A 23,936-nucleotide genomic window follows, 5' to 3' on the forward strand; every position below is an offset into this window, starting at 1 on the left:
CAAATATCTTCGCATGCAAGAGAATGCGTGGGCTTGTGTTGTGAATACTGCACTGTAATTGTGTGTGTTTATATGCCTGCTTGCGTGTGTGTGTGTGTGTGTGTGTGTGTGTGTGTGTGTGTGTGTGTGTGTGTGTGTGTGTGTGCGTGCGTGCGTGCGTGTGTGCGTGCGTGCGTGCGTGTGTGTGTGTGTGCGTGTGTCTGTACTGTACTGTAAACGGTGTCTGTGCCTCCAATACGTTCCCAGTTTCCCACGTGCCTGTGCCTGTGCCCACCACTGCCAACATCCCAGTTTACTCTATAGACTTGGCACTCCACCTAGCAAGCTGGCATTGTGCACGCTTCAAGTCTGTCCTTGTTTCATACCATCCCTCTATCCTATCTGATGGAGAGAGACAGGGAGAGAACTATGGGAACAGGTTGGACATTTGTATTGCATGGAGTAAGCAAGAGATGTGAAAAGGAAGAGTAAATGACAGTGGTGAGAGAGACGGAAAGATTACTACAATAGTACATCCGCCTTAGGTTCACATCACTAATGGTAACCATGGAAATAATTATAGAGCAGACACACAGACGTTAGAGAGAATGCAAGAGAGTGAGAGAGAGGGAGCGAGGGGGGGGGGGTGAACGATGAGAAAATGTGTGTGTGTGGGAGGGGGTGTAGTAAATTGTTTTCTGCAATACTTAAATTAACCAATCCCTGTAATTCTTATCGCTCAGTGTCTTACTATCTGTAATGCGATGGGTTAAAAAGTTGGTCCAAGCTTACAGTTGTCATGGAAACAGATCCAAGTCACCCTTTAACCATTTGGAAATACTGATGGCTTTAAATTGACTATAAAGTGCCTTCACCGGCGATGTCTTAAGTGACTGAAATTAAAAATGGCTGGCTTTTTAGCTGTTGGTGATTAAAGAGTACCGCAAATTGTGCTTTGATGTAGGTCTACGTGAAGATAGGCATAGCGTTTTGTCACCATTACAGGTGTGTTTGGGTACTTTTGATGTACTCAGTTATCATTGCCTTTCTTTCCATGATAGATCATGTTATTTGCATTGAAACCATTACACCTACCCCAGATTTGTCTTGTGTCTCTGTGTGTGTTTCTGTATGCATGAGCGGGTTGCAACTTTCAGTGTCATAGTCATATTGTTACGCTCATGCCTCCCACACACTTGCCCCTAGCTCTGAACCTCTCATTCTCCCAGATGTGTGTGTGTGAGTGAGATGGGGCAGGAAGAGAATGATGAAGGGGGTGGAGAGAGAAAAAGAGAGAGCACATTCTGGGCACCTCATACTAGTACTGTACTTACAATCACTCCATTACTCGACTCCCACACCCTTTCAAAAACATCGCTGTCCTTTCCCTTTAACAAAACTGAGATAGAGCGAGAGAGAGGGAGATGTGAAGGCAAAGCAAGGCAAGGCATAAGTGCTGCTCCAACCATATACACCTGTGTGACACAGTCTCGTTCGACATAGGTTGGATAAGACCTCCATCGAAGGAGAGGCGGATTACTTGAGGATGGACTATAATTTCTAGCAACTGAATAAGGGATGCTAATTTGGAAATATTCACCCGGTTATTCCATGCTGTAGGACACTGTTCACTTTCGTGTTGCTGTTTCGCCGTTATTTTTGTATGACGTTTGCGTTTTGATGGTCACCAATGATTCGCGCTTCCTGTACTTGCAAGAGTAGCCTGTCCAGGCGCTGGCACAGAATCTGCTAAACTGCTTCTAGTTCAATATTCTCTGGCGATTTGGGAACTAAGAAAGCATCGGTCTATCAACGGAAAGAGGACTTCGAATATCTTTCCCCTTGTATAAGAGTAGGACTTGTCGGAGCGCATCCGAACGCGCACTAGCCTATTTCCAATAATTGGCACACAGGACAGGCGGACCTCACGAACCCCCCCCCCCCACTCACACACATACACAGCTGCAGATGTCATGGGTTGATCTGCTTATTGTAAAAAACTAAAACTACAAAACATTAACCAAAAAGTGTTATTATTATTTATTTTAATCATTATTTTATTTTTCCGAAATCGAAATTGAGGTCTTGTAGAAAATCAATCCTCCACACCTGGACAACATCATTTTGTGGATAGAAGGCATAAAACCCTTAAAAACCATTGCTCAATTACAACCAAAACATGAGAGAAATTCGCCTCTGTAGATCTTCTGTAGGTTACCGAGGAAACGGCCGCGGGATTGGGGGCGAGGGCAACGGTGCGAGGGGACAGGGAGAGGCCGGGGAAGAGGAGCTCTCAGCGCGACTGCCCGCCGCGGAACAGCCGCTGCCGGTGCTGGAGAGCTTGGCTGGGGGGAGGTGGTGGAAGAATGAACCATACATCCGTGAGGAATTATAACAGTCGCGGACTTTGGAGACATAGCCTATTTCTAATTCTTCATATTTTCCCATATGGATATACTACTGTAAGAGACGTCTACAAATTCAATCAAGTATAGCCTAGGATAGCTAATATTTTGGTGTTATTTATGTGTGGGGAAATAGTAGCCTACAAAATCATCCTTATTCTCTGTAAGCTTACATGTGGCACATTAAGGTCATCATAAATATATTTATGAGCACTTTTCAAAAGTATACAGCTTGAAGTTTAGACACTGCACCTTATGAGAAAACTACTGCCTCCCTTCATTGACCTATACACAAATGCCACGAGTAAGGCTATTCATTTTCCCTCTCCTAAATTGTACTTACAAAAACCTCTCATATTTATTTCACTGAGTTAGAAAACATTTATTTTCATGAGTGAAACATTAAGTTGATCTAGAGATTCCTATTTCAAGATGCCTGGATAGTAAAGTCTGGTAATCAAGTCATTTATATGTGTATTTATGTGTTGAATATTTAAAGTGTGGACAAAGTTGTTGATAGTTATTTGGCTGTATATTCATTTTTGATTAGAATATATTCTACCGTCTTTGCTTGCTGGTGTTATTTAAATTGGATTCTTTGCTTGAGAATTGACCTCAAGCACTGCCTGAGCAATATATCTGTATGGCCAACTCATAGTCTCAGACCTGCAGATGCTGAACTCAATGGGTGAGGCACTCACCTGCTTGACAGCAACCCAGACGAATGCACTTAGGCTATCAGACAAATGCCATGACACACATTCACAATCACATCCAGTGTCAGCAGATACTCACTGACACCAGTGTATTTAATTATCTATAGACACTAATGTCAAGGCATAGTGGAGGAGCATTGATTTACAGCAAGTTTGGGCCCAAAGGAATGTGACAACGACAACAATATCAAACAGACACAGACCGTGGAAAACTATGGTAACTCAAGACAAAGTTGGATATCTAAAGTTATTTGCTTCGAATTGCCTCCACTTTCTTATCGTGGGCTGAATAGACGATGGACATCTGAAGATACTTTAGAGGTCTGGGATCGAAGCACAACACCTCTCATCTTTCTTAGGTAGGAACCAACGCCGTCTTCTTTATTAGGTAGGAACCAAAGTTGTCATCTGATGTTTCGTGTCTCATCTTGGTCATGACCAAGTATGTTGCATTCACCAGATTCTATTCAGGTCCTATACAGTAGGAACAGGCTTTTGGATTAAACAGGCATCTCGTTTTGTTGTGCACACATGAAAGCATGTTGTCATGGTCCACTGTTCATGTGTTACGGTCCGCTTTTATACTTTCCCAAATAGTACGAAGATTGTAACATATTGCACCAATATAAGATGAAACATTTGAGTTGGGCACGTTTATGGTGATAGTTCACCCTAAACTCAAACCAAACCACTTTGAGGTCTGAAAACATCTAGCAAACTTTGATTTGAGGATATAGGATATCAACTATAACTTTAAATCTTACAAGGCTACGTCCCTCTTCATTATTGGCCCTGATTGGCTAGAGCTAGACCAAGAGTAGAACATGCTCATTCTGGATATCTAGTTGAAAAATAGGAATATTGTATTGTCATGACAACGTATCCTTTCTGACATGCATCAAATTACACTAAGGAAGCTGCCGCTGCCCGCTAAGTGGCAAGCCTAAAAGCTCGACATTGTTTATCTGTTAAATCATTCATCAATTAAAACTCTGAAATTACTCCTAAGTGCGCATACCATAGAAATAATGAATTAGAACGGGTAAGGCCAAGTCAGTTTGACAGAACATTGACTTGAATGAGCATATCAGTTCTATAGATTCTATGTCTATGGCTCAGACATCTTCTAAGGCGTGGTCATACATGTAGAGACATGACCTACGTGTTTTGAAATACGTCAAGAAAGATCAACGTAGAACTACAATGGAGTATAGTGAATTTTGCACACAGGAGAGACGATCCTACGTTTGGATTTACAGTTCTTGGATCAAAAGCTAACAGGTCTGCAGACCAGCATTACATGAAAAACAAAGGAAAACATACAAAAAGGCTCACAGCATTTCAGACACCCACTCCCTCTCCAGCCTCCATCACTCTGGCTATTGTACTCTCTCTGGCTCTGTCACTCTCTCTCCTTCGCTGTTTTCCTTCTACCTTTCTACCTCTTGCTTTCCTGCGTTTACTCTCCTGTCTTGCTCTGTCCCTCCCACTCATTCTCACTCTATACATCCACCTCTCTCCTTCCTCTCGCTCTCTGCTCTCTCTCTCTCTCCCTCCCTCCCCATCCTGTCTCTCTGAGGGACTAAGCTCGAAGCTGTTGCCACCCACACGTTTCATCTTCAGCTTTCGGCTTGACATCAGATTTACATTCAGAAGGAAAAAGAGTGCACCATTTCACATGCACAAGCACATGCCAACGCAAACTGACATGTTCACACATCCATGTGCATGCCAGTGCAAACTGTGCTGTATGCACACAGGCACATGCACACGTGCATCATTGGCATCATGTAGGCTGTAGGCGGCGTATACAAACGCATGCACAATTGCAGATGAACACACACGTCATGTGCATCCTGTTGGATCTGTGAACACGTTCTCAGTATAAAAGGTTCTATGGGTTAAAGTCAGATGCAGTAACAGAAGAATGAGAACCCTATTGCTTTCTCCTCTATTTTTAGAAGGCTCATTCAAACCATCTCTACATTCCTCTAACCCTCCCTTCATTATGTAATGCCTAGTACTATTTAATATACTACTATACTATTTAAGTCAGTCTAAGGCTATATGTTTTTTTACTGCTTTGCATTCGTCTGTCATTTCAGTTATGGTAGTACTAGACATGGTGTACCCCAGATATCCTGAACATTAACCGAATGATATCAGCATGACTGTAGATTTTCATTTCCCCCCCACATTTGGAGCGTGTTTCCTCCCTCTGTTGCTTAGCGTTTGCGAAGGTGAATGTGTAGGATGTAGTTTATAGGCTCCTAAGTGTCTTTTCTGTTTCCTGGCTTTGTTATGTGTCTGTAACTCAAATGCAAGGTACTTGGAAAATGTTGCCATGGAAACTACATAAAGAGCCCGGGTTTGGATCAAAAGGGATTGGGTGAGAAATTGAATGAAATGGACCTATTGAGTCTCTTTTACCAGTGGCTTTTTAACGCATAATCATAAATCAATATTTAATGTGGTCGATTATTGCTGAACACCATTAAGGAGTTCATATAGGACACAAATAATACTGGTGCTACTGCAAAACGTCACAAAATTCACACCTCTCATTTGTCTCCACTTAAGCTAGAAGTTGCTCTAACAACAGATTTAGGATCAGATTACGAATCTCTTCATAAGAAGAGACCATGTTGGGATGAAAAAGGTCTGACCCTATATCAGTGTTTAGAAGCAACTTTAACACACTCATCTTGTCTCCCCACTCTGAGCATGAAGTGTTATAGTAACACATGGACATGACTAAACAAGTGAGGATATGTGGTTACATTTGACATGTATAAAAGAAATAGAGCCGTACACTCATAAATTCCAACGTCAAGGTATGTTTGGGAATAAAGGTATGTGGTTGAGCTTATCAGTATGTGAGCTCCATTTCTTTTATACGGGCACTGCACCCCACTACAGTATGGGTCAGGATGGGTCATTTAAAATGTCAACTTCACTGGTGTAGGGACATCCCAAAGATCCCGGATAGCACAGACCCTAAAGGATGTACGTTTGATCACGCTTGACTACATTTTACATGTGTCTGACTCACCCATCATAATACATACATGATGCTCTTAGGATTATTTCAATAGCATGATTCCCATCTCCCCTCCTACTTCATAACATCTGATTTGAGTTCATACGAAAATGACATACTGCTGCTATGACACGTGGGATTACACTTTCCTAATACCAAGCTAGCCCAGACCCCAGATGATCTTGTGTACCATGAACCCTACACAACAGTGTTAGGTCACTTGTCATTTACATCTACTTATGTCATTTCTAGAGCAGAATATTGTAGTATGACGAAATGTTTGTGGTAATTAAAAGTATGTGGGTGCCTGGTTCAAAAGGAATAGAGAAAAAATAAAAAAACAAGTGCAGGTTTTTCCTTTTTCAGGATAGAACAGAAAGTTGCCCATAGTATGTTGTCTCTGGTCTGTTATACATTGTGGCTCAGTTACACATAAGTATAGCATCTAGAATGAAGCATGCTAATGCATTGGGCAAGTAGTATGCTAAGTAGTGCGCTAGTATGGACATTGGGACATAGCACTACAGTACATTACTAGTGGAGATTAGTATGCGCTACACTGCACTACACGGCCTCAGATCCTTTCTTGTAAGTTTGCATACCACTAAGGAATTGGAACAAAGACTGTTGGCATTTGTAAAGCTTTGAAATATCCACTTTTGGAGGTCAAACCGCAACAACTCAAAATCACAACACTGTAATACTGTTTCTTTGTAGATAAAGCAAATAACACTTTATGTTTAAATGGGGCAGAAATCCTTGCCTGGCGATTGCAAAATTTGCCATAATGAGAAAAAAAGTGGTGTAATAAATATAATGTCGATAAAATATTGTAGTGAAACCGATCATTAATCCTAGTAATATTATCATAATGTTTTATTATGCACAAAGCTCTTATGAATAACTGCAGCCTATCAGGTATATTTAAGTGTTTTGCTCATAATCATTACCAAACATGTACATTACTTTCTTAATTTACTGAGCCAACTGACACTCAGACTTTGCCAAATTATTGTTGTTGCCTAGCAAGCGTTATGCTAGGGGAATCTCAAGGGTTCGTTCTGTTAGTACGGAAGCATCGGAACCTTTACTGCATAAACACTTCCACAATGTCAGGTTTGGCTTCACGCTGTGATTTGAGAGCTTTGAGTGAAGGCCGATGGTGGTGAACAGCAGATACGGAACGACCTTGCTGAACTATTTCCTGTTTCCGTAAACTCACCGTCACGCTGCAAGGCTCTGTGCACTTTCAGATCGAACAAAAGGCTTCATTCACCCATCATATCAGAACACAAAACCCAAAGATTTCAAGAGGGGTAACCCATGACAACCAGCGGTGACACTTTATTTGGATAGTCCATCTGTAGATGCTCTACAGGCTATCAGCAACATTTCAACTAACTATCGACTAACCCTAACCCTAGCCCTAACCTTAACCATTACGTAACCCTTATTCTAAACCTGATCCTAACTGTTGCTTATCAACAGATAGTTTGTTGATAGTATGACCGTCTGTAGAGCATCTACAGATGGATTATCTGGACGATCCAAATCCACATTCATAAGAATTATATTTGCTGTCTTTTTGAATAATCTCCTTCACATAGTAGACTCAGCGTTGAAAAGAGTGAAGAAAACAACTTGGTAGATCTCCAAACAAATCAAAGGTTTGGCCCAATGAAATCCTCCATGAGACCAATATTTTCAGATAATCTTATGAATCTAAATTGGCAACAAAGGACAAAGTTTTCACCCTCATGGAGAGAGCCTGATGTCAAGTTGCTGACTGTTTCCAGCTCATCTAAATGCCTAGCTAGCTAAAGCCACAGAGCAGTCACACCTTTGGACTGTAGGAGGGATACCAGCTGAATTTCATTTAGCTACTCAGGCATGGCTACAGTCTACTTGCTCTAGGAAAACTAATTTGTTTCGTGAACAGTAGTTCCAGGAGGAAATGATGCACCTCTTAGTTTATGTTGCATTTTGACTGGGGCTGTATTTGGAGTTCATACATAATGACTGTTGTCCTGCCATTTTTCTAACTATGTGAACTGACCAGGAAAAGGTCACATGGTCAGGAAAAGAACTCTGGTCCCTAAAAATGACGTTTTGTCGATGTCATAAGATATCATGACACCAGGGTGACTAGAGCCTGTAGTTTTCCTGGTTAGGTTATGTGGTCAGAAATACTCAGGTCCCTTAGTATGATAACTACCTCAATACAGATGTAGGGTCTTAATTTGAGCCAGTTTGCTACAGCAGGAAAACAATTCCGGAGCCAGAGGAAATATGAATTATTATGTGGATTATAACGAATGGACATTTTTGTATATTATTAGGGCAAATCAAGTCAGACATTTTTAAGTGTAAATTACAAATGTAAGAAGCCTTTTTAAAGCTGAAATACACTACAAGTAAAAATGTCCTGCTCTGCAGGAAAATTCTCAGAAACAAAAGAATGATCAAATTAAGATCCTGTGTGCTACCCATATTTACAAAGGACAATGATGGACTAGCAGTTGGTTCATTGGTCTTGGGATTTTCCGCTGTGTATAATGGACATACACCCTTTTGGATTTCATAACCCTCTGTGATTCGTTGACTTGGTTATCATCACAATGAGGATCCTTCCCTAAGGCGCTCGCTCAGCTCAGTGCGTGGGCAGTGGAAAGTAGCATGACAGCAGAGTCATGAGAAAAGATTGACATTTTGAGAAGTAGAGGGAATGTAGAGACCAGATAAAGAGAAGGAATTCAGATAAATGAAAGGAGGATGAAATAGAAGGATGGAGGAGACAAGATACATTAAGTAAAGGGGAAAGACGGGACCATGGGAAAACGTGAAGAGTGAGGAGAGGAAAGAGAGTGCGATGAGAGGCTGGAGAGAGGAGAGGATAAATGCACTTTTGAATTATGTAAAATAGCTGCGTGGGAGAGAGGAGGAGTGTGTGTGTATGCCTGAGTATTTGTGTGTCTGCGTGATAGCAGAACCAGGGAGAGCGAGAAGGAGAGAAAGAAAAAGAGAGATCGAAGAGAGGGTGGGATAAAGAGAGAGACAGAGAATACAAGAGAGAGAGAGGGAGAGACAGAGAGAATAAGAGACAGGAAGAATATTTATAGCCTCAAATATGACGATGTTATCATTGATCTATCTCAAAAGAGGGTAGCAGAGAAAGGGATAGGGAGGGAAAGAAAGACTGAAATGAAGGGGCCTCAGATGCTTTCCCGCATTCGTTCCCGCTCCCTTCTTTCCATGATACTGCGTACATTAGTTAACTTCTCCTTGCCTTATCACAGATCTTCCCCTGTGTCCAGCCACTGGTCTCCTCCCGCTGGGCACACACTGGTTGAATGAATGTTGTTTCCACGTCATTTCAGCGGAATTCCTTTGAACCAACGTGGACTAGACGTTGAATTGACGTCTGTGTCCAGTGTGTTCTGCCTTCCATCATGGATAGTACAGAGTGTTAGAGTGGGCCTGTGTGATCCATCTTCTCTACTGTCCGGCCACTGGTCTCCTCTGCCATCCATCATGGATAGTACAGAGTGTATTCCCTTACTGCCTAATTCACTACATTAGGGACTGACTCACGGACGGAAGTCAATAGGAGCTTTTGTTTGTGAATGCTCCCCCCTGCTCCCCTCCCTTGGTCCCTGCCTCCTGTCTCCCCTCCCCCGACACACTCAGTGCAGATTGTTAACGTTTGCCTCGTCGAACGGCCAGGCAGAAAACCCATCCCTTTCAACTCACTCACCTCACCCCTCCTATGCCCTCCTCTTTCATCTTCCTTCCCATGCAGCTCTCCATCTACATCCCTCATTTTCCTGGTAGGAGGAGAAGAAGTAGGGGGATGATGGAGATCAGGGTTAATGGGACATTATCATCGCATTGCTTCTCTCACCCTTAACCTTGCTCTCTTGCTCTCTCCCTTGCAATTTTTATAAACACTCTACCTTCACTTCACCTTCTGTTTTTTTCACGTTACTTGTCGGTTTCTCACACTTTTCTCACATCTCCCCTGACCGTATGCATGTACTGTGTGTATCTTCTCTCTTTCACCCCCGTCTCCCCGCTGATACACATGCCAAGACCATGCCCTCTCTCGCTCCCTGTCTTTTGGATTCTCTCTCTCTCTTTCTCTTACCTGACTTCTTCCCTCTCTCTCTCAGAGAACGCTCGCGCCCGGCGGAAGAGCATAGCCAACGTGAAGCAGCCAAGCATGGAGATCCCTCCCACTGCCCCTCCCCAACCCTTCCGACAATCCGTGAGTACCCCTCCCTCCTACCGCCCTCACTCGCTCCCCCCGTCCCTCTCTCTCTCCCTCCCTTCCCACTCCCCACCACACACCTGTCGCAGGGCCAGTGGAACCCCTCCCTTCCCCTTCCCCCTCTCACCCTCTCTCCCCCTCCCTCCCCCATGGCCACTCCTGCCCTCAGCAACGCTACAAGAAAGGGGTCGGTACTCCCCTCTCTCACTGCCCCTCTCCCCTGCCTGTCCCTTAGTCTCCCCCACTCCCCCCCTTCTTCTAATTGGCCGGGGGACTGGAGGGTTGCCGCTTCCAGCCCAGTGACCGGACGCCATATCGCACCTCTTCCTCCGATCGAGGTACATGACTCAGATGTCTCTGTATGTGGTGAAGAAACCCCCTGTAAACTTCACGTTACGTCCTTTGCCAAATGCTATGGAATTTTCTGTTCCCTATGCCAAATGTGATCCACCACTGTGATTCAGTTCTTCTGACTGTATGAGGCTTCAAAGTGTCAGACAGGCTGGCTAATCAAGCCAGATTGACTTATCTAGTCCTACCAGTCGGTTACTGTGACGGTCAGCAAATGAGTCAAATGTTTAGTCACTTCTTTAAAACAGACTTCATTGACACAAAGCTCACAAAAAGTGAATGGTTGGTCTCGATTCAGACCAATTCCTCGCAGAATGGAGTGTTCAATGTTGATGTGTAATGTGCAGATTGATATCTGAGTGGATTTTAGACATGGAGGGAGGTTGAATTCAGCTGATTCAGTATTGTAAGACTGTCATAAAAAGCATTGTTATTATTCAGATACAATAGCAGCATGTCTCTCCTTCCACTCTGAGAGGAAAAGGCTGCATAGTAGTTGTATGGAACCTTATACTGCATGTTGCGGAGAATGACATCATTCATTGATTTTCATTCTACTATTGAAGCCCTGTTCTCCCAGTCAGCACTTCTTATAAAAGACACAGTATCAACACACAGCCTGTTCGATTAGACCTGTGTTATATACTGACTAAATCAGCTGATTAAAATCAGGGGAATATGGTTGCATGGAAGCACAGGACAAAACTGCACTGCAATATGAAGCTCCTTTTTTTACTGAGGTTCAGTGTATGCTGTTGGATTGTGGGTATATTTATGGCACAACACCACCCACTGTTGGTTACCAGATGATACTACACTAATCTACTACTGCTGTATTGTGGATGTGTGACTGATGTAATATGCAATAAATCTTTCTGTTGCTCTCCCCCTTCGTGCATCTGTCATTCACTAAATCACATATGTCCTCTGTTCTTCTTCCAATCCATTTTGGGCACGAAATATCGATCTTTCCCCTCTCGACAACTCTGATCTTTCTCCTTTCCTGTGTCCCCTCCCTCCCTCTCTCCCTCTCTCCATCCCTGTTTCACACCCTCTCATTCTTCACCTCCTCCCTCTCTCCATGGCTGCCCTGTTCAGAGTTTCCTCAGTAGAAGGTTGAAGGGCTCTATCAAGAGGGCTAAGAGTCAGCCCAAACTGGACCGCACCAGCAGCTTTCGACACATGATCCTCCCCCGCTTCCGTAGTGCCGACCAGGACAGGTACGAGTCTCTGTGTGATTCTGTGTGGGTGTGCGTGTGTTCCCTGCTCTCTCTGTTCCGGAGCAGGTCAGGCAGGCACTTAACTTGTCTTTCTAAGTGTGTGTGTGTACACTCCTACCTGTGTGTCCACATGTATGTGGGATTCTTAAAGATGCTTTCTTGTGTCTATTTTGGATACCTTTCAAGGACAATGTGGCATGTACTGTGTTTTACTGTTACTCCTAGCTTTAATGAAACCAGTAATCCTTGACAGTAAGTGTTTGTTTCACAACCGCCCCTCAGTGCCGCTGCACTCCCATTTTACATACTACATCGTTATGACTGCTTAATACATGGAGAATACCAATAGAAGATTTCATTTTAAAAAGTCCTGACGTTTCCATGGCAACCATCAGACACCCGTATGGCCACAGAACAGACATACAGTTGAAGTCGGAAGTTTGTATACACTTAGGTTGGAGTCATTAAAACTCGTTTTTTTTCAACCACTCCACAAATGTCTTGCTATTACCAAACTATAGTTTTGGCAAGTCGGTTAGGACATCTACTTTGTGAATCTTTCCAACAATTCTTTACATACAGATTATTTCACTTATAATTCACTGTATCACAATTCCAGTGGGTCAGAAGTTTACATACACTAAGTTGACTGTGCCTTTAAACAGCTTGGACAATTCCAGAAAATGACGTCATGACATTAGAAGCTTCTGATAGGCTAATTGACATCATTTGAGTCAATTGAAGGTGTACCTGTAGATGTATTTCAAGGCCTAACTTCAAACTCAGTGCCTCTTTGCTTTACATCAAAGAAATTGGCCAAGACCTCAGAATTTTTTTGTAGACCTCCACAAGTCTGGTTCTTCCTTGGGAGAAATTTCCAAACACCTGAAGGTACCACGTTCATCAATACAAACAATAGTACGCAAGTATAAACACCATGGGACCACGCAGCCGTCATACTGGACGCGTTCTGTCTCCTAGAGATGAACGTACTTTGATGAAAAAAGTGCAATCAATCTCAGAACAACAGCAAAGGACCTTGTGAAGGTGCTGGAGGAAACAGGTACAAAAGTATCTATATCCACAGTAAAACGAGTTCTATATCGACATAACCTGAAAGGCCGCTCAGCAAGGAAGAAGCCACTGCTCCAAAACCGCCATAAAAAAGCCAGACTACGTTTTGCATCTGCACATGGGGACTTTTTGGATAAATGTCCTCTGGTCTGAAACAAAATAGAACTGTTTGGCCATAATGTTCATCGTTATGTTTGGAGGAAAAGGGGGGGGGCTTGCAAGGCGAAGAACACCATCCCAGCCATGAAGCACAGGGGTGGCAGCATCATGTTGTGGAGGTGTTTTGCTGCAGGAGGGACTGGTGCACTTCACAACATAGATGGCATCATGAGGCAGGGAAATTACGTGAATATATTGAAGCAACATCTCAAGACATCAGTCAGAAAGTTAAAGCTTGGTCGCAAATTGGTCTTCCAAATGGACAATGACCCCAAGCATCCTTCCAAAGTTGTGGCAAAAGGGCTGAAGGACAACAAAGTCAAGGTATTGGAGTGGCCATCACAAAGCCCTGATCTCAATCCCATAGAAAATGTGTGGACAGAACTGAAAAAGTGTGTGCGAGCAAGGAGGCCTACAAACCTGACTGGGACAAAATTCACCCAACTTATTGTGGGAAGCTTGTGGAAGGCTACCCGAAACAGGTTACACAATTTAAAGACAATGCTACCAAATACTAATTGAGTGTATGTAAACCTCTGACCCACTGGGAATGTGATGAAATGAAATAAAAGCTGAAATAAATCATTCTCTACTATTATTCTGACATTTCACATTCTTAAAATAAAGAGGTGAATTTTTAATAGGATTAAATGTCAGGGATTGTGAAAAATAAGTTTAAATGTATTTGGCTAAGGTGTATGTAAACTTCAGACTTCAACTGCATCTCTCTTAGTCTCTCTCTCTCTGTTTTCTCATCAACCCTGTCACTCCCTTCTTCTCTAAATTACCCTAGTTTACATAACAACTTGATTTCCTCTGAGGTACTCTCTTCCACCATCTTCCCCCTCTCCTTCGCTCTCCTTCTCTCTCTCTCGCCCTCTCGCCCTCCCTTTCTCGACCTCCCCCACTGTCCTTTATTTCTCTCATTCTGACTCATTTCTTTGGGTCTATTTATATCTCTCTCTCTCCTATCTCTCTCTCTCTCCTATCTCTCTCTCCTCTCTCTCTCTCTCTCTCTCTATCTCTCTCTCCGTCTCTCTCTCTCTCTCTCTCCTATCTCTCTCTCTCTTTCTCTCCTATCTCTCTCTCCTATCTCTCTCTCTCTTTCTCTCTCTCTCTCTCTATCTCTCTCTCTCTCTCTCTCTTTCTCTCTCTCTCTCTCTCTCTCTCTCTCTCTCTCTCTCTCTCTCCTACTCCACTGTAAGTATTCAATGTTCTGATGCACGTTATGAGTGAATGTCCACAAAAACAGTGGCACAGGAAGAACGCGAAAGAGCTGGATGCATCAGGGACATCATAGTAGGGAGACTGTTACTTTCTTTTCTCTGCTTTTTCTGTGTTGTGGTCACTGTCATTCCCCTTTCTGTCATTCTGTATCTGTCTCCTCTTCAGTTCAGTGGCATTGTGGCATAATCGGTGTGTGTGTGTCTGTATGTATAAGTCAGTGTGGGCGGGCATGGCGGGCAAGCGTCATGGACAATTCTATTCACGTGTTGCTCTGTGCCTTATGCATGTACAGTATGGCTGTCAATCGAAATATAGCTTTGTTGTCCAAGAACTATCGTGGTAACACTATTGTGGTTATGCTCAAATCTAATCTAATCCAGTGAAACTCTAATTGAATGCTAATGTGTTTACTTCTTCAGATGACAATTAGACCCGTTGTGAGACTAGCAGCGCATTGTTTTTTGATGTGACCTCTTTTGACGCTCACATAACACAGAATTTGTGATTACAGACGGATTCCTTTGGCATGAAAAGCAGAATGGTTGCGTGCTGTTTCTCAATTTTTTCCGAATCAGATATGCTCAAGTGTATCTCAGAAAAACTCCACTGGGCCTGCCGTTATGAAAGATCTCTAGCTCTCTGTGCCCTCAATGACTGATTGTATTCCAGTCCCCTTGTCACAGTTCGATTTGTTAGTGAGATTGTAGGGAGCTATAAACAGAGGGTAGTCCCTTTAGTGCAAGAAGTGTATACCGACATTCAAAGGAAAAATATTGACAGTGGTTGCATTTTTTTGGGCCACATGGTGCCAGTTGCCTTGTTGACTTAATCATCCCCCTAATCAAATCAAATTGTATTTTTCACATGCTTCGTAAACAACAGGTGTAGTCCTTACAGTGAAATGCTTACTTACAGGCCCTTCCCAACAATGCAGAGGAAAAAAAAGAAAAGTAATAACACTAGGAATAGACACACCATGAGTAACGATTACTTGGCTATATACACGGAGTACCAGTACTGAGTCGATGTGCAGGGGTATGAGGTAATGGAGGTAGATATGTACAGGATAAAGGTAGGGATAAAGTGACTTGGTAACAGGATAGATAATAAACAGTAACAGTAGCTCACATGTGATGAGTCATAAGAGATGCAAAAAAAAGTGTCAATGCAGATAGTGAAATAGTTAACCAATAGGTACACGGACTAGCTATTTAGAAGTATTATGGCATGGGGGTGGAAGCTGTTTAGGGTCCTGTTGGTTCCAGACTTGGCGCATCGGTACCACTTGCCATGCGAAAGCAGAAAGAATAGTTTATGACTTTTTACCGCCTGGTATAGAGGTCCTGGATGGCAGGGAGCTCGGCTCCAGTGATGTTCTGGGCCGTACGCACTGCCCTTGTAGCTCCTTGCGGTTGGATGCCAAGCAGTTTCCATACCAGGCGGTGATGCAGATACGGTAGTCACTGGGAAGCTGTAACCTATACGACACCTCGTTGACCCTCCGGAGAACCTTGAATGGCCCAACAAAACAGGGGCTCAGCTTCTTGCAGGACAGGCGGAGTGGGAGGTTCCTGGTAGAGGAACGGGGGGTCGTCTGCTCCTTTTGACGGTGGACGGCACGCTGGAGTCTCACGTGGGCATCGCTCCACACTTCTGCGTAGCTGAACCACTCAAGGAGCTTCAGTCTGGCCCGTGATCCACGGAGCCAGGTCCGGCTGAAAACCCAGAGCACACTGAAAGGGGCTCAAACCAGTGGAGGAGTGACGAGCAGAGTACGTCCAGAACTCACTACATGGAAGGAATCGAGCCCCCAGCCGCACGTCCAGGAGGACTAGAAAAAGAGAACAGCAAAAGGAGTATGGGAAAAACACGCTGGATGACTTGACTAAACATATAAGACGAACTGGCGCAGAGAGACAGGAAACACAGGGATAAATACACTGGGGAAAATAAGCAACACCTGGAGGGGGTGGTGACAATCACAGGAACAGGTGAAACAGATTAGGGCGTGACAGTGACATGTTCTAAAACTTTTGACCGGTAGTGTATATGTGGCTGTTTGGCTGTGGTAGAGTTACCCTTCATAACCACAGTTCAGAATGATGTGTACTGTATCCTTGATGCGGTGTAATGTAATGTATGGGACTCACTCTGCTCCTCTCACTGTGTCTCTGCTCCCCACCCAGAACGCGCCTGATGCAGAGCTTCAAAGAGTCCCACTCCCATGAGTCCTTGCTGTCTCCCAGCAGCGCTGCCGAGGCGCTGGACCTCACCCTGGATGAGGACGCCATCATCAAGCCCGTCCACTCCAGCATCCTGGGACAGGAGTACTGTTTTGAGGTGACGCTGACACGACACACACACACACACACACACACACACACACACACACACACACACACACACACAATGAACACAGATAGTGCTACTAATTAAACCTGGGTTCAAATACTATTTGAAATCATTTCAAATAACTTTGCTGGGCTTGATTGAGCTTGCCTGGTGCACTGGAACCAATAGAAGAAAATAAAGTTCAAATCCTGCCCATCTGCCACTCTGGGCAGGCTAAAGCAAACTATATTAACACATATTAAAGATTTCAAATAGCATTTGAACCCAGGTCTTTCTACTATTGTTACTAATGCTACTAATGTTGGGTAGAAGTCTCTCCATTGGCATCAACAAAAGGATTTATTGAATAAGGCTGTGATTTTTTTTAAATCTAGTTATCTGTGGAAAAGATATCAAAAAGAAAGCCAACAAGCGGCTAGAAATGAGCTCATGTCCCAAGTTGATTTGTCACAGAAATGTGTTGTGAAAACGGCTTTCACTGCATGGCTCACTTTCCCATAGCCGAAGTGTACATGACACAAGTCTCTATGATTTAAAGGACGTTGTTATGCCACTTGTCATCTTCTCCCAAGTTGCTAATGGTTGTGGCTGTTGATGTTACCGTTGGTAACCTCAGGTGACTACGGCTTCAGGAACCAAGTGCTTTGCATGTCGCTCGGGTGCAGAGAGAGACAAATGGATCGAGAATCTTCAGAGAGCTGTCAAACCCAACAAGGTGGGGAAACAAGGACGAGAAATTAAGCTACTTCTCTGTCTGTCAGTGCTTCCCTCCTTCTCCCCTGTCTTCAATATGTCTGTGTCAATCTGAGCATTTCCTCATTTTGTTTACTGTAACCTCCATGTGCTCTCTGTTTGTCTATGTCTGTAATGTATAGTGATCAAATACAGTACATATTAAAACACAGCACTTCTACACTATCATCCGAGTTAAATAAAGAACTAAAAAGACGCAAACTCAGCACTTTAGATGCGGTTGATTAAAACAGATCTTCTAATTTCAGCTCAGCTTGATCTCCTAGGTCTGCGTAATAGGCCCCTTCCCTCCCCTCCCTCTTATCAAAAGAGACATTATGTGAGACAGATAACTGCTCTCGGTGGCAGCAAGGGAGCTGCAGTTATTAAGGCAAACCGAGAGGAAACATCAGCCCGAGTGGATTGACTCATCCAGATGCGGTGACTGCAGGGTTCCTGGCCTGAATCACGGGGCTCCAAGGACTCGACACGGGGGCTGCAAAATATCCTCTGCACCCTCATGAATCTCCAACCAGATAGATGATGGGAGAGATAAGACGAGGTGCGACGTCGATAGAGACCAGGATGCTGGGCAGACAGACACTTGATTCTTCTTCCTATTGAAATTCATGATGAACAGTTGAAAGGGTTGATTCGGCGGACATCTGCATTTATTGTCAGGCGGCATACCAATGGAGTACTTAAGAAATAACAACTTTGGAAAATTGGTGATATACTTAGCAATCGAAATTCGGTATTAAGAGCTGATCTAAGCCGGAGCTGAGCGATCCAGTGGCATTTCAGACTAGTTAAAATGAGTCACCCCTGACTAAAACATCACTCTGTGCAATCTGCACAGCACGCTCTCCTCCCATGGGGGGATTTCAGACATAGTTGGCTCTTTGTAAATATGTTCAGAAAATGCAGCTCTCTGCTGCAACATTACCAATCACATGTCCACTTTCTGTCTCTCATGCCTCGAGTACATATGTGTTATCTAATTTATCTCCAGTACATATGTGTTATCTAATTTATCTCCAGTACATATGTGTTATCTAATTTATCTCCAGTACATATGTGATATCTAATTTATCTCTATCCATATGTATTATCTAATTTATCTCCAGTACATATGTGTTATCTAATTTATCTCCAGTACATATGTGTTATCTAATTTATCTCCAGTACATATGTGTTATCTAATTTATCTCTATCCATATGTATTATCTAATTTATCTCCAGTACATATGTGTTATCTAATTTATCTCCAGTACATATGTGTTATCTAATTTATCTCTATCCATATGTGTGCATATTGTTCTTAGACTGTTCTTAATCAGTGGTGGAAAAGGTACTGAATAGTCATAGTTGAGTAAAAGTAAAGATACCTTAATATACAATGGCCCAAGTAAAAGTGAAAGTCACCCAGTAAAATACGACTTGAGTAAAAGACTAAAAGTATTTAGCTTAAAATATACTTAAGTATAAAAAGTAAAAGTATGAACCATTTCAAATTCTTTATATTAAGCAATCTTGACGGCACACTTGTATTTTTTTATTGACGAATAGCCAGGGGCACGCTACAACACTCGGACATCATTTACAAACAAAGCATTTGTGTTTTGTGAGTCTGCCAGATAAGAGGCAGTAGGGAGGACCAGGGATGTTCTCTTGATAAGTGTGTGAATTGGACCATTTTCATGTCAAAATGTCACATACTTTTGGGTGTCAGGGAAAATGTAGTAAAAAGTACATTATTTTATTTTGGAATGTACTGTAGTGAAGTTAAATATATATAGTGAAGTACAGATACCCCCAAAAAACTACTTAAGCAGTACTTTAAAGCATTTTTACTTAAGTACTTTACACCACTGTTCTTAACCCACTCAACCCTCCCTCTCCCTTTGGCTTTCTTTTTTTTTCTTTTTGGTCTTTTCCCCTTTGGTTTTCGTTCCTCCCTGTTCTGCCTTGTCCTTTTGCCACCCTCTCTTCGAACCCTCTTCAGGACAACAGTCGGAGGGTGGACAACGTGCTGAAACTCTGGATCATCGAGGCGCGGGAACTTCCCGCCAAGAAGCGCTACTACTGCGAACTTTGTCTGGATGACATGCTTTACGCACGCACCACCAGCAAGCCCCGGACTGACACCGTGTTCTGGGGCGAGCACTTTGAGTTCAACAACTTGCCAGCCGTCCGCAACCTACGCCTTCATCTCTACAAGGAGACTGACAAGAAGAGACGCAAGGTGAAGGGACAACTCTCTCACCAGTGTGCAAAACGGGATAAAACTGGTTAAAATGACATTTTTGCAGGCTGGTTAAAGCACTGCTGTGCTTTAATGACAGCAGCTTGCCCAATGATTAGGAATAAATATACTTTAGTTTTATTATTATCCTCTTTGTCTCCTCTTTCTTAAAGGCCCAGGCCCCATAACTCTTGACCACAAAGTCCCACATTAAGTTTCTCTGATTTATGCCTTATTTCCCCTCTTCTATCAGGAAAAGAGCACATACCTGGGACTGGTCAGTATCCCTATCTCCAGCATCACAGGCCGACAGTTTGTGGAGCAGTGGTACCCGGTCATCCAGCCTAGCGTCCTGGCCAAGGGGCAAGCAGGGGGCAAGATCATCAATGCCTCCCTACGCCTCAAATCCCGTTACCAGACCATGAGCATCCTGCCCATGGAGCTGTACAAGGAGTTTGCCGAGTATGTTACCAATAACTACCGGACTTTATGTGCGGTGCTGGAGCCTCTACTGAGCGTGAAGAGTAAAGAAGAGGTGGCCTGTGCGCTGGTCCACATACTACAGAGCACAGGGAAAGCAAAGGTAAGTATTGGCATGAAACATTAAACAAGTTGTTACTTCAGTAGTACACGGTACAATGCAAGGTCATATTCCTGTATACACCTACCTCACTGTATCCTGTGTATATACCAGATAAATGCTGTTTTTGATTTGATAACATAATATTGATGGAACAGGAGTAGGGGGGGGCATTACTGCCAAATAGATCAGTAACCGTATTCTTTAAATACATAGGATGTGGTGTTGTGATGTAACCAGTGTAACATGTGTCATGTTAATGTAACCATCCTATTACTTGATGGCCCATGTTCTACCAATATGTCATGCAGACGAGCCATTGTTTACTTTGCTGGCCACACTGGATATTAATTCAGTCCTTGAATTTGGGCAGTTAATGGTAGGGCTCAATGCCATGCTATGTAGGAGATGTGCTGAACAGGCAAACATCGCTTCCATTGGTCGATTATCAATGAAATTATTATTGAATCACAACACGCAACAAAACATTCCATAGCATTTCTTACCTATCTTTTGGAATTTTCCACAACCACAACTTCTACAACCTCAGGTTCCCTTCGAAATCAGACTGTCTCCACCAGTATCTCCCTGAGAAATAAATGTTTGTGTGATGTCACTGTACCGAATGTATAGCTAGATGATGCATTGTTTGGGTGGTCCTAGGTTGAAAATGCTGTCAACCAGCATTATCATCTACAAACCAAACACACTATCATGTCAACGATCTGCATATCTAGATTTAGCTGGTTGAAATAAAGGCATTGGGCATCTTGTGTGGTTTATGCAGTGTATACATGATGTAGCTAGTTATCATTAGATTATTTGAGTTACAAAACAGTCCAAATAGAAAAGATGTCAGCTAGCTAAGTAGCCATGTTAGCAAGCTTGAACATTGAACACACTAAGGTTAGCAGCTAATGTAGCTAAAAGAAAACAGGCTAAAAACGCAACCCAACACTTACCTACCTGTTCATGAGGATGGTGGCCATTTCGGCAACACTCTTCCACCTTCCAAAATTAATTCCAATGTTTATCCGGTTTCTGGATTGGTCATGAGCAGTCTTTTTCGTGCTTCTTTTTCTCTTTTGGGGTCGAGTTGATTCAGATCCAAGAACTGAGAATGATGCTTGTTTCTGACTACATTTTCTGAAAATGCTGACCCTGCTACCAGAACAGTTGATCTGCAAACAAGTTAGCTAGCTTGTTTGCTTCGTCTGCTCTGTATTTGTTTCTGGCGACTGTAGCTTGCAAGTGACTTTCAGCTCCGGAGGATGACAGCAGGGTTGTTTGAGTAGACAGGATTTAGTGCGAAGACACACCTTGCCCAGAAGGCCAGCCCGAGGCGGCTCAGGGCTCCATCCCCTTGTTTTCGTTCAAAGTGAAAACACAACAGAAGAAGTGGGGCGGCATGGAGGCGCCCACAACCTGCGGATTCTATCTTTAAGGCACTATGAACTACAAAATGAACACTAGTTTGACTACTTCTTGGTTTTCTTACCCAAACCATAAGCCAAAAGAGATAACAAATTACATTCTGACCTGAGGAAAGGCGTTATATCCTCAAAATTAAATTTGAGAGTACCCAATAGATTATAATTGAATGTTTTAAAAAGAAAGTCTATGCTATGTTGACGTTTTGTTTTTTTCCCAGGATTTTCTTTCGGACATGGCGATGTGTGAGGTAGATAGATTCATTGACCGAGAACACCTTATCTTCAGAGAGAACACTCTGGCCACCAAAGCCATAGAAGAGTACCTCAAGCTGATTGGACATAAGTACCTCAAGGATGCAATAGGTGTGGCCTTCAAATGCTTCACATTAATCACTCAATACATGTTGTTGAACTGTTCTTGCTGTGATGTATTCATTATCTTTCTGTGTTTGCCTAATGGTCAGTGATATTGTGTTTGTTTCAGGAGAGTTCATAAGGGCACTGTACGAATCAGAAGAGAACTGCGAGGTGGACCCCATGAGGACACCACCCTCTGTCCTTCCAGATCACCAAGCCAATCTCCGCATGTGCTGCGAACTGGCACTCTGCAAAATCGTCAACTCCCATTGGTCAGTAGACTTACTATTTTTGTAGTACTATTTTGTACTATTTTTTAATTCAACCAGGATTACTCCTGGGCTACAGCACCCAAAGACTTATTTACAGAATTTTGATTGTTGAACACCAGATTTGCATTCAGTTGTTGGGATACACTGCCTGACTAAAGCAGAATAACATATGAAATGATAATAACACACTGAATATTTGTATCTCTCTGCAGTGTGTTTCCTCGAGAGCTGAAGGAGGTGTTTGCCTCGTGGAGGGTGCGCTGTGCGGAGAGGGGGAGGGAGGACATCGCAGACCGCCTAATCAGCGGCTCCCTTTTCCTGCGCTTCCTGTGTCCGGCCGTCATGTCCCCCTCTCTGTTTAACCTGACCCAGGAGTACCCAGACGAGCAGACATCTCGCACGCTCAGCCTCATCTCCAAAGTGGTGCAGAACCTGGCCAACTTCTCCAAGTCAGTTCATTCATTCAATACAACTTATAATGTTATGCTTGTGCTAAAACTTTTGTAATATTTAGTATTTTTCCAGGACACAGATTAAGCCTAATCCTGGACTAAAAAGTGTGCTCAATGTAGATTCTCCATTGAAAGTGCTTATTAGTTATTAATCCAGGGTTGGGCTAATTCTGTGTCCGGGAAACCAGCCAATGATGTAATCTCTGTGAGTATACAGCATTTTGACTCTCTCTCTCTCTCTCTCTCTCTCTCTCTCTCTCTCTCTCTCTCTCTCTCTCTCTCTCTCTCTCTCTCAGATTTGGTATGAAAGAGGAGTACATGAGCTTCATGAATGAGTTCTTAGAGATGGAGTGGGGCTCCATGCAACAATTCCTCTATGAAATCTCCAACCTGGACAGTGTGAGCAACGCGGGGGGCTTCGAGGGCTACATCGACCTGGGCAGAGAGCTGTCCATACTGCACAGCCTCCTCTGGGAGGTCATGGCCCAGCTCAGCAAGGTAGGGAGGATCAGGGTAAATATTAACAATATAACCTCTACAATATATGACCAATAAAAAAATACAAGTTACAGATAACCAATGTGGTGTTATTCAATAATGATTGAGTCCAATTAGGAATCAGGACAATAAAATAACTATGTATGGTCTTGACACACCAGTAATCTGAAAGTATGATTCAGTAGATTGAATGGAATGATTAAGTATACTTGCAATTTTCAAGAATAAGATACTTCAAAAATTGAACCATTTGAATGCTTTTCCTATTGTCATTGCTAACTTGTATTCATGTCAGTCTTCTAACCCTAACCCACAGGATGCCATTATCAAACTGGGTCCCTTGCCCCGCCTCTTGAATGACATCAGCATGGCCCTGCGCAACCCCCACCTGCAGAGGCAGCCCAGCCACCAGAACCAGACAGATAGAGTCCATGAGAGACAGACGGAGAGGCTGCTCTCACGACCCAGCTTCCACAGGGGAGTCTCCTCGGAGTTCCAGAATCTCATGATGAAGGATCTCAACAGGTAGTGCCCTGGCTTTATCAAATCCTATAGGCCTATTTCCTGGAAACAGGTT

At 43.2% G+C, this 23,936-nt stretch overlaps 1 protein-coding gene and 1 long non-coding RNA gene across 12 annotated transcripts in view; one reads left to right on the forward strand and one right to left on the reverse strand.

Moving 5' to 3' along the window:
- Window positions 1–23,936, forward strand: part of LOC123997698 (ras/Rap GTPase-activating protein SynGAP-like) — a 122,697-nt gene that overhangs the window by 56,140 nt on the left and 42,621 nt on the right. For 7 of the 9 annotated variants that reach the window (XM_046302181.1, XM_046302176.1, XM_046302184.1 and 4 more), the window contains exons 4-14: window positions 10,310–10,404; window positions 11,857–11,978; window positions 16,625–16,778; window positions 17,407–17,505; window positions 19,528–19,767; window positions 20,021–20,350; window positions 21,999–22,143; window positions 22,265–22,409; window positions 22,622–22,858; window positions 23,158–23,359; window positions 23,655–23,884. In XM_046302181.1, coding sequence (XP_046158137.1) covers window positions 10,310–10,404; window positions 11,857–11,978; window positions 16,625–16,778; window positions 17,407–17,505; window positions 19,528–19,767; window positions 20,021–20,350; window positions 21,999–22,143; window positions 22,265–22,409; window positions 22,622–22,858; window positions 23,158–23,359; window positions 23,655–23,884 — 1,999 coding nt within the window. Of the gene's footprint in view, window positions 1–1,370; window positions 3,460–10,309; window positions 10,405–11,856; window positions 11,979–16,624; window positions 16,779–17,406; window positions 17,506–19,527; window positions 19,768–20,020; window positions 20,351–21,998; window positions 22,144–22,264; window positions 22,410–22,621; window positions 22,859–23,157; window positions 23,360–23,654; window positions 23,885–23,936 lie in introns of those variants that run through there. The other 2 variants (XM_046302182.1, XM_046302178.1) reach the window with 2 other exon arrangements.
- On the reverse strand, window positions 15,241–22,075 carry LOC123997699. 3 transcript variants are annotated; one of them, XR_006832164.1, is made up of 5 exons: window positions 21,314–22,075; window positions 20,854–20,935; window positions 20,036–20,326; window positions 16,589–16,784; window positions 15,241–16,269 (listed from the first exon to the last, which is right to left on the reverse strand). It is a non-coding gene; the product is annotated as an uncharacterized LOC123997699 (long non-coding RNA). The 3 variants fall into 3 exon arrangements; XR_006832166.1 differs by having other exon boundaries at window positions 21,310–22,075; XR_006832165.1 differs by lacking the exons at window positions 15,241–16,269; window positions 16,589–16,784 and adding an exon at window positions 19,169–19,747.

This window comes from Oncorhynchus gorbuscha, linkage group LG15 (genome assembly GCF_021184085.1).
Source record: "Oncorhynchus gorbuscha isolate QuinsamMale2020 ecotype Even-year linkage group LG15, OgorEven_v1.0, whole genome shotgun sequence".
In the NCBI taxonomy this organism is placed as follows: Eukaryota; Metazoa; Chordata; class Actinopteri; order Salmoniformes; family Salmonidae; genus Oncorhynchus; species Oncorhynchus gorbuscha.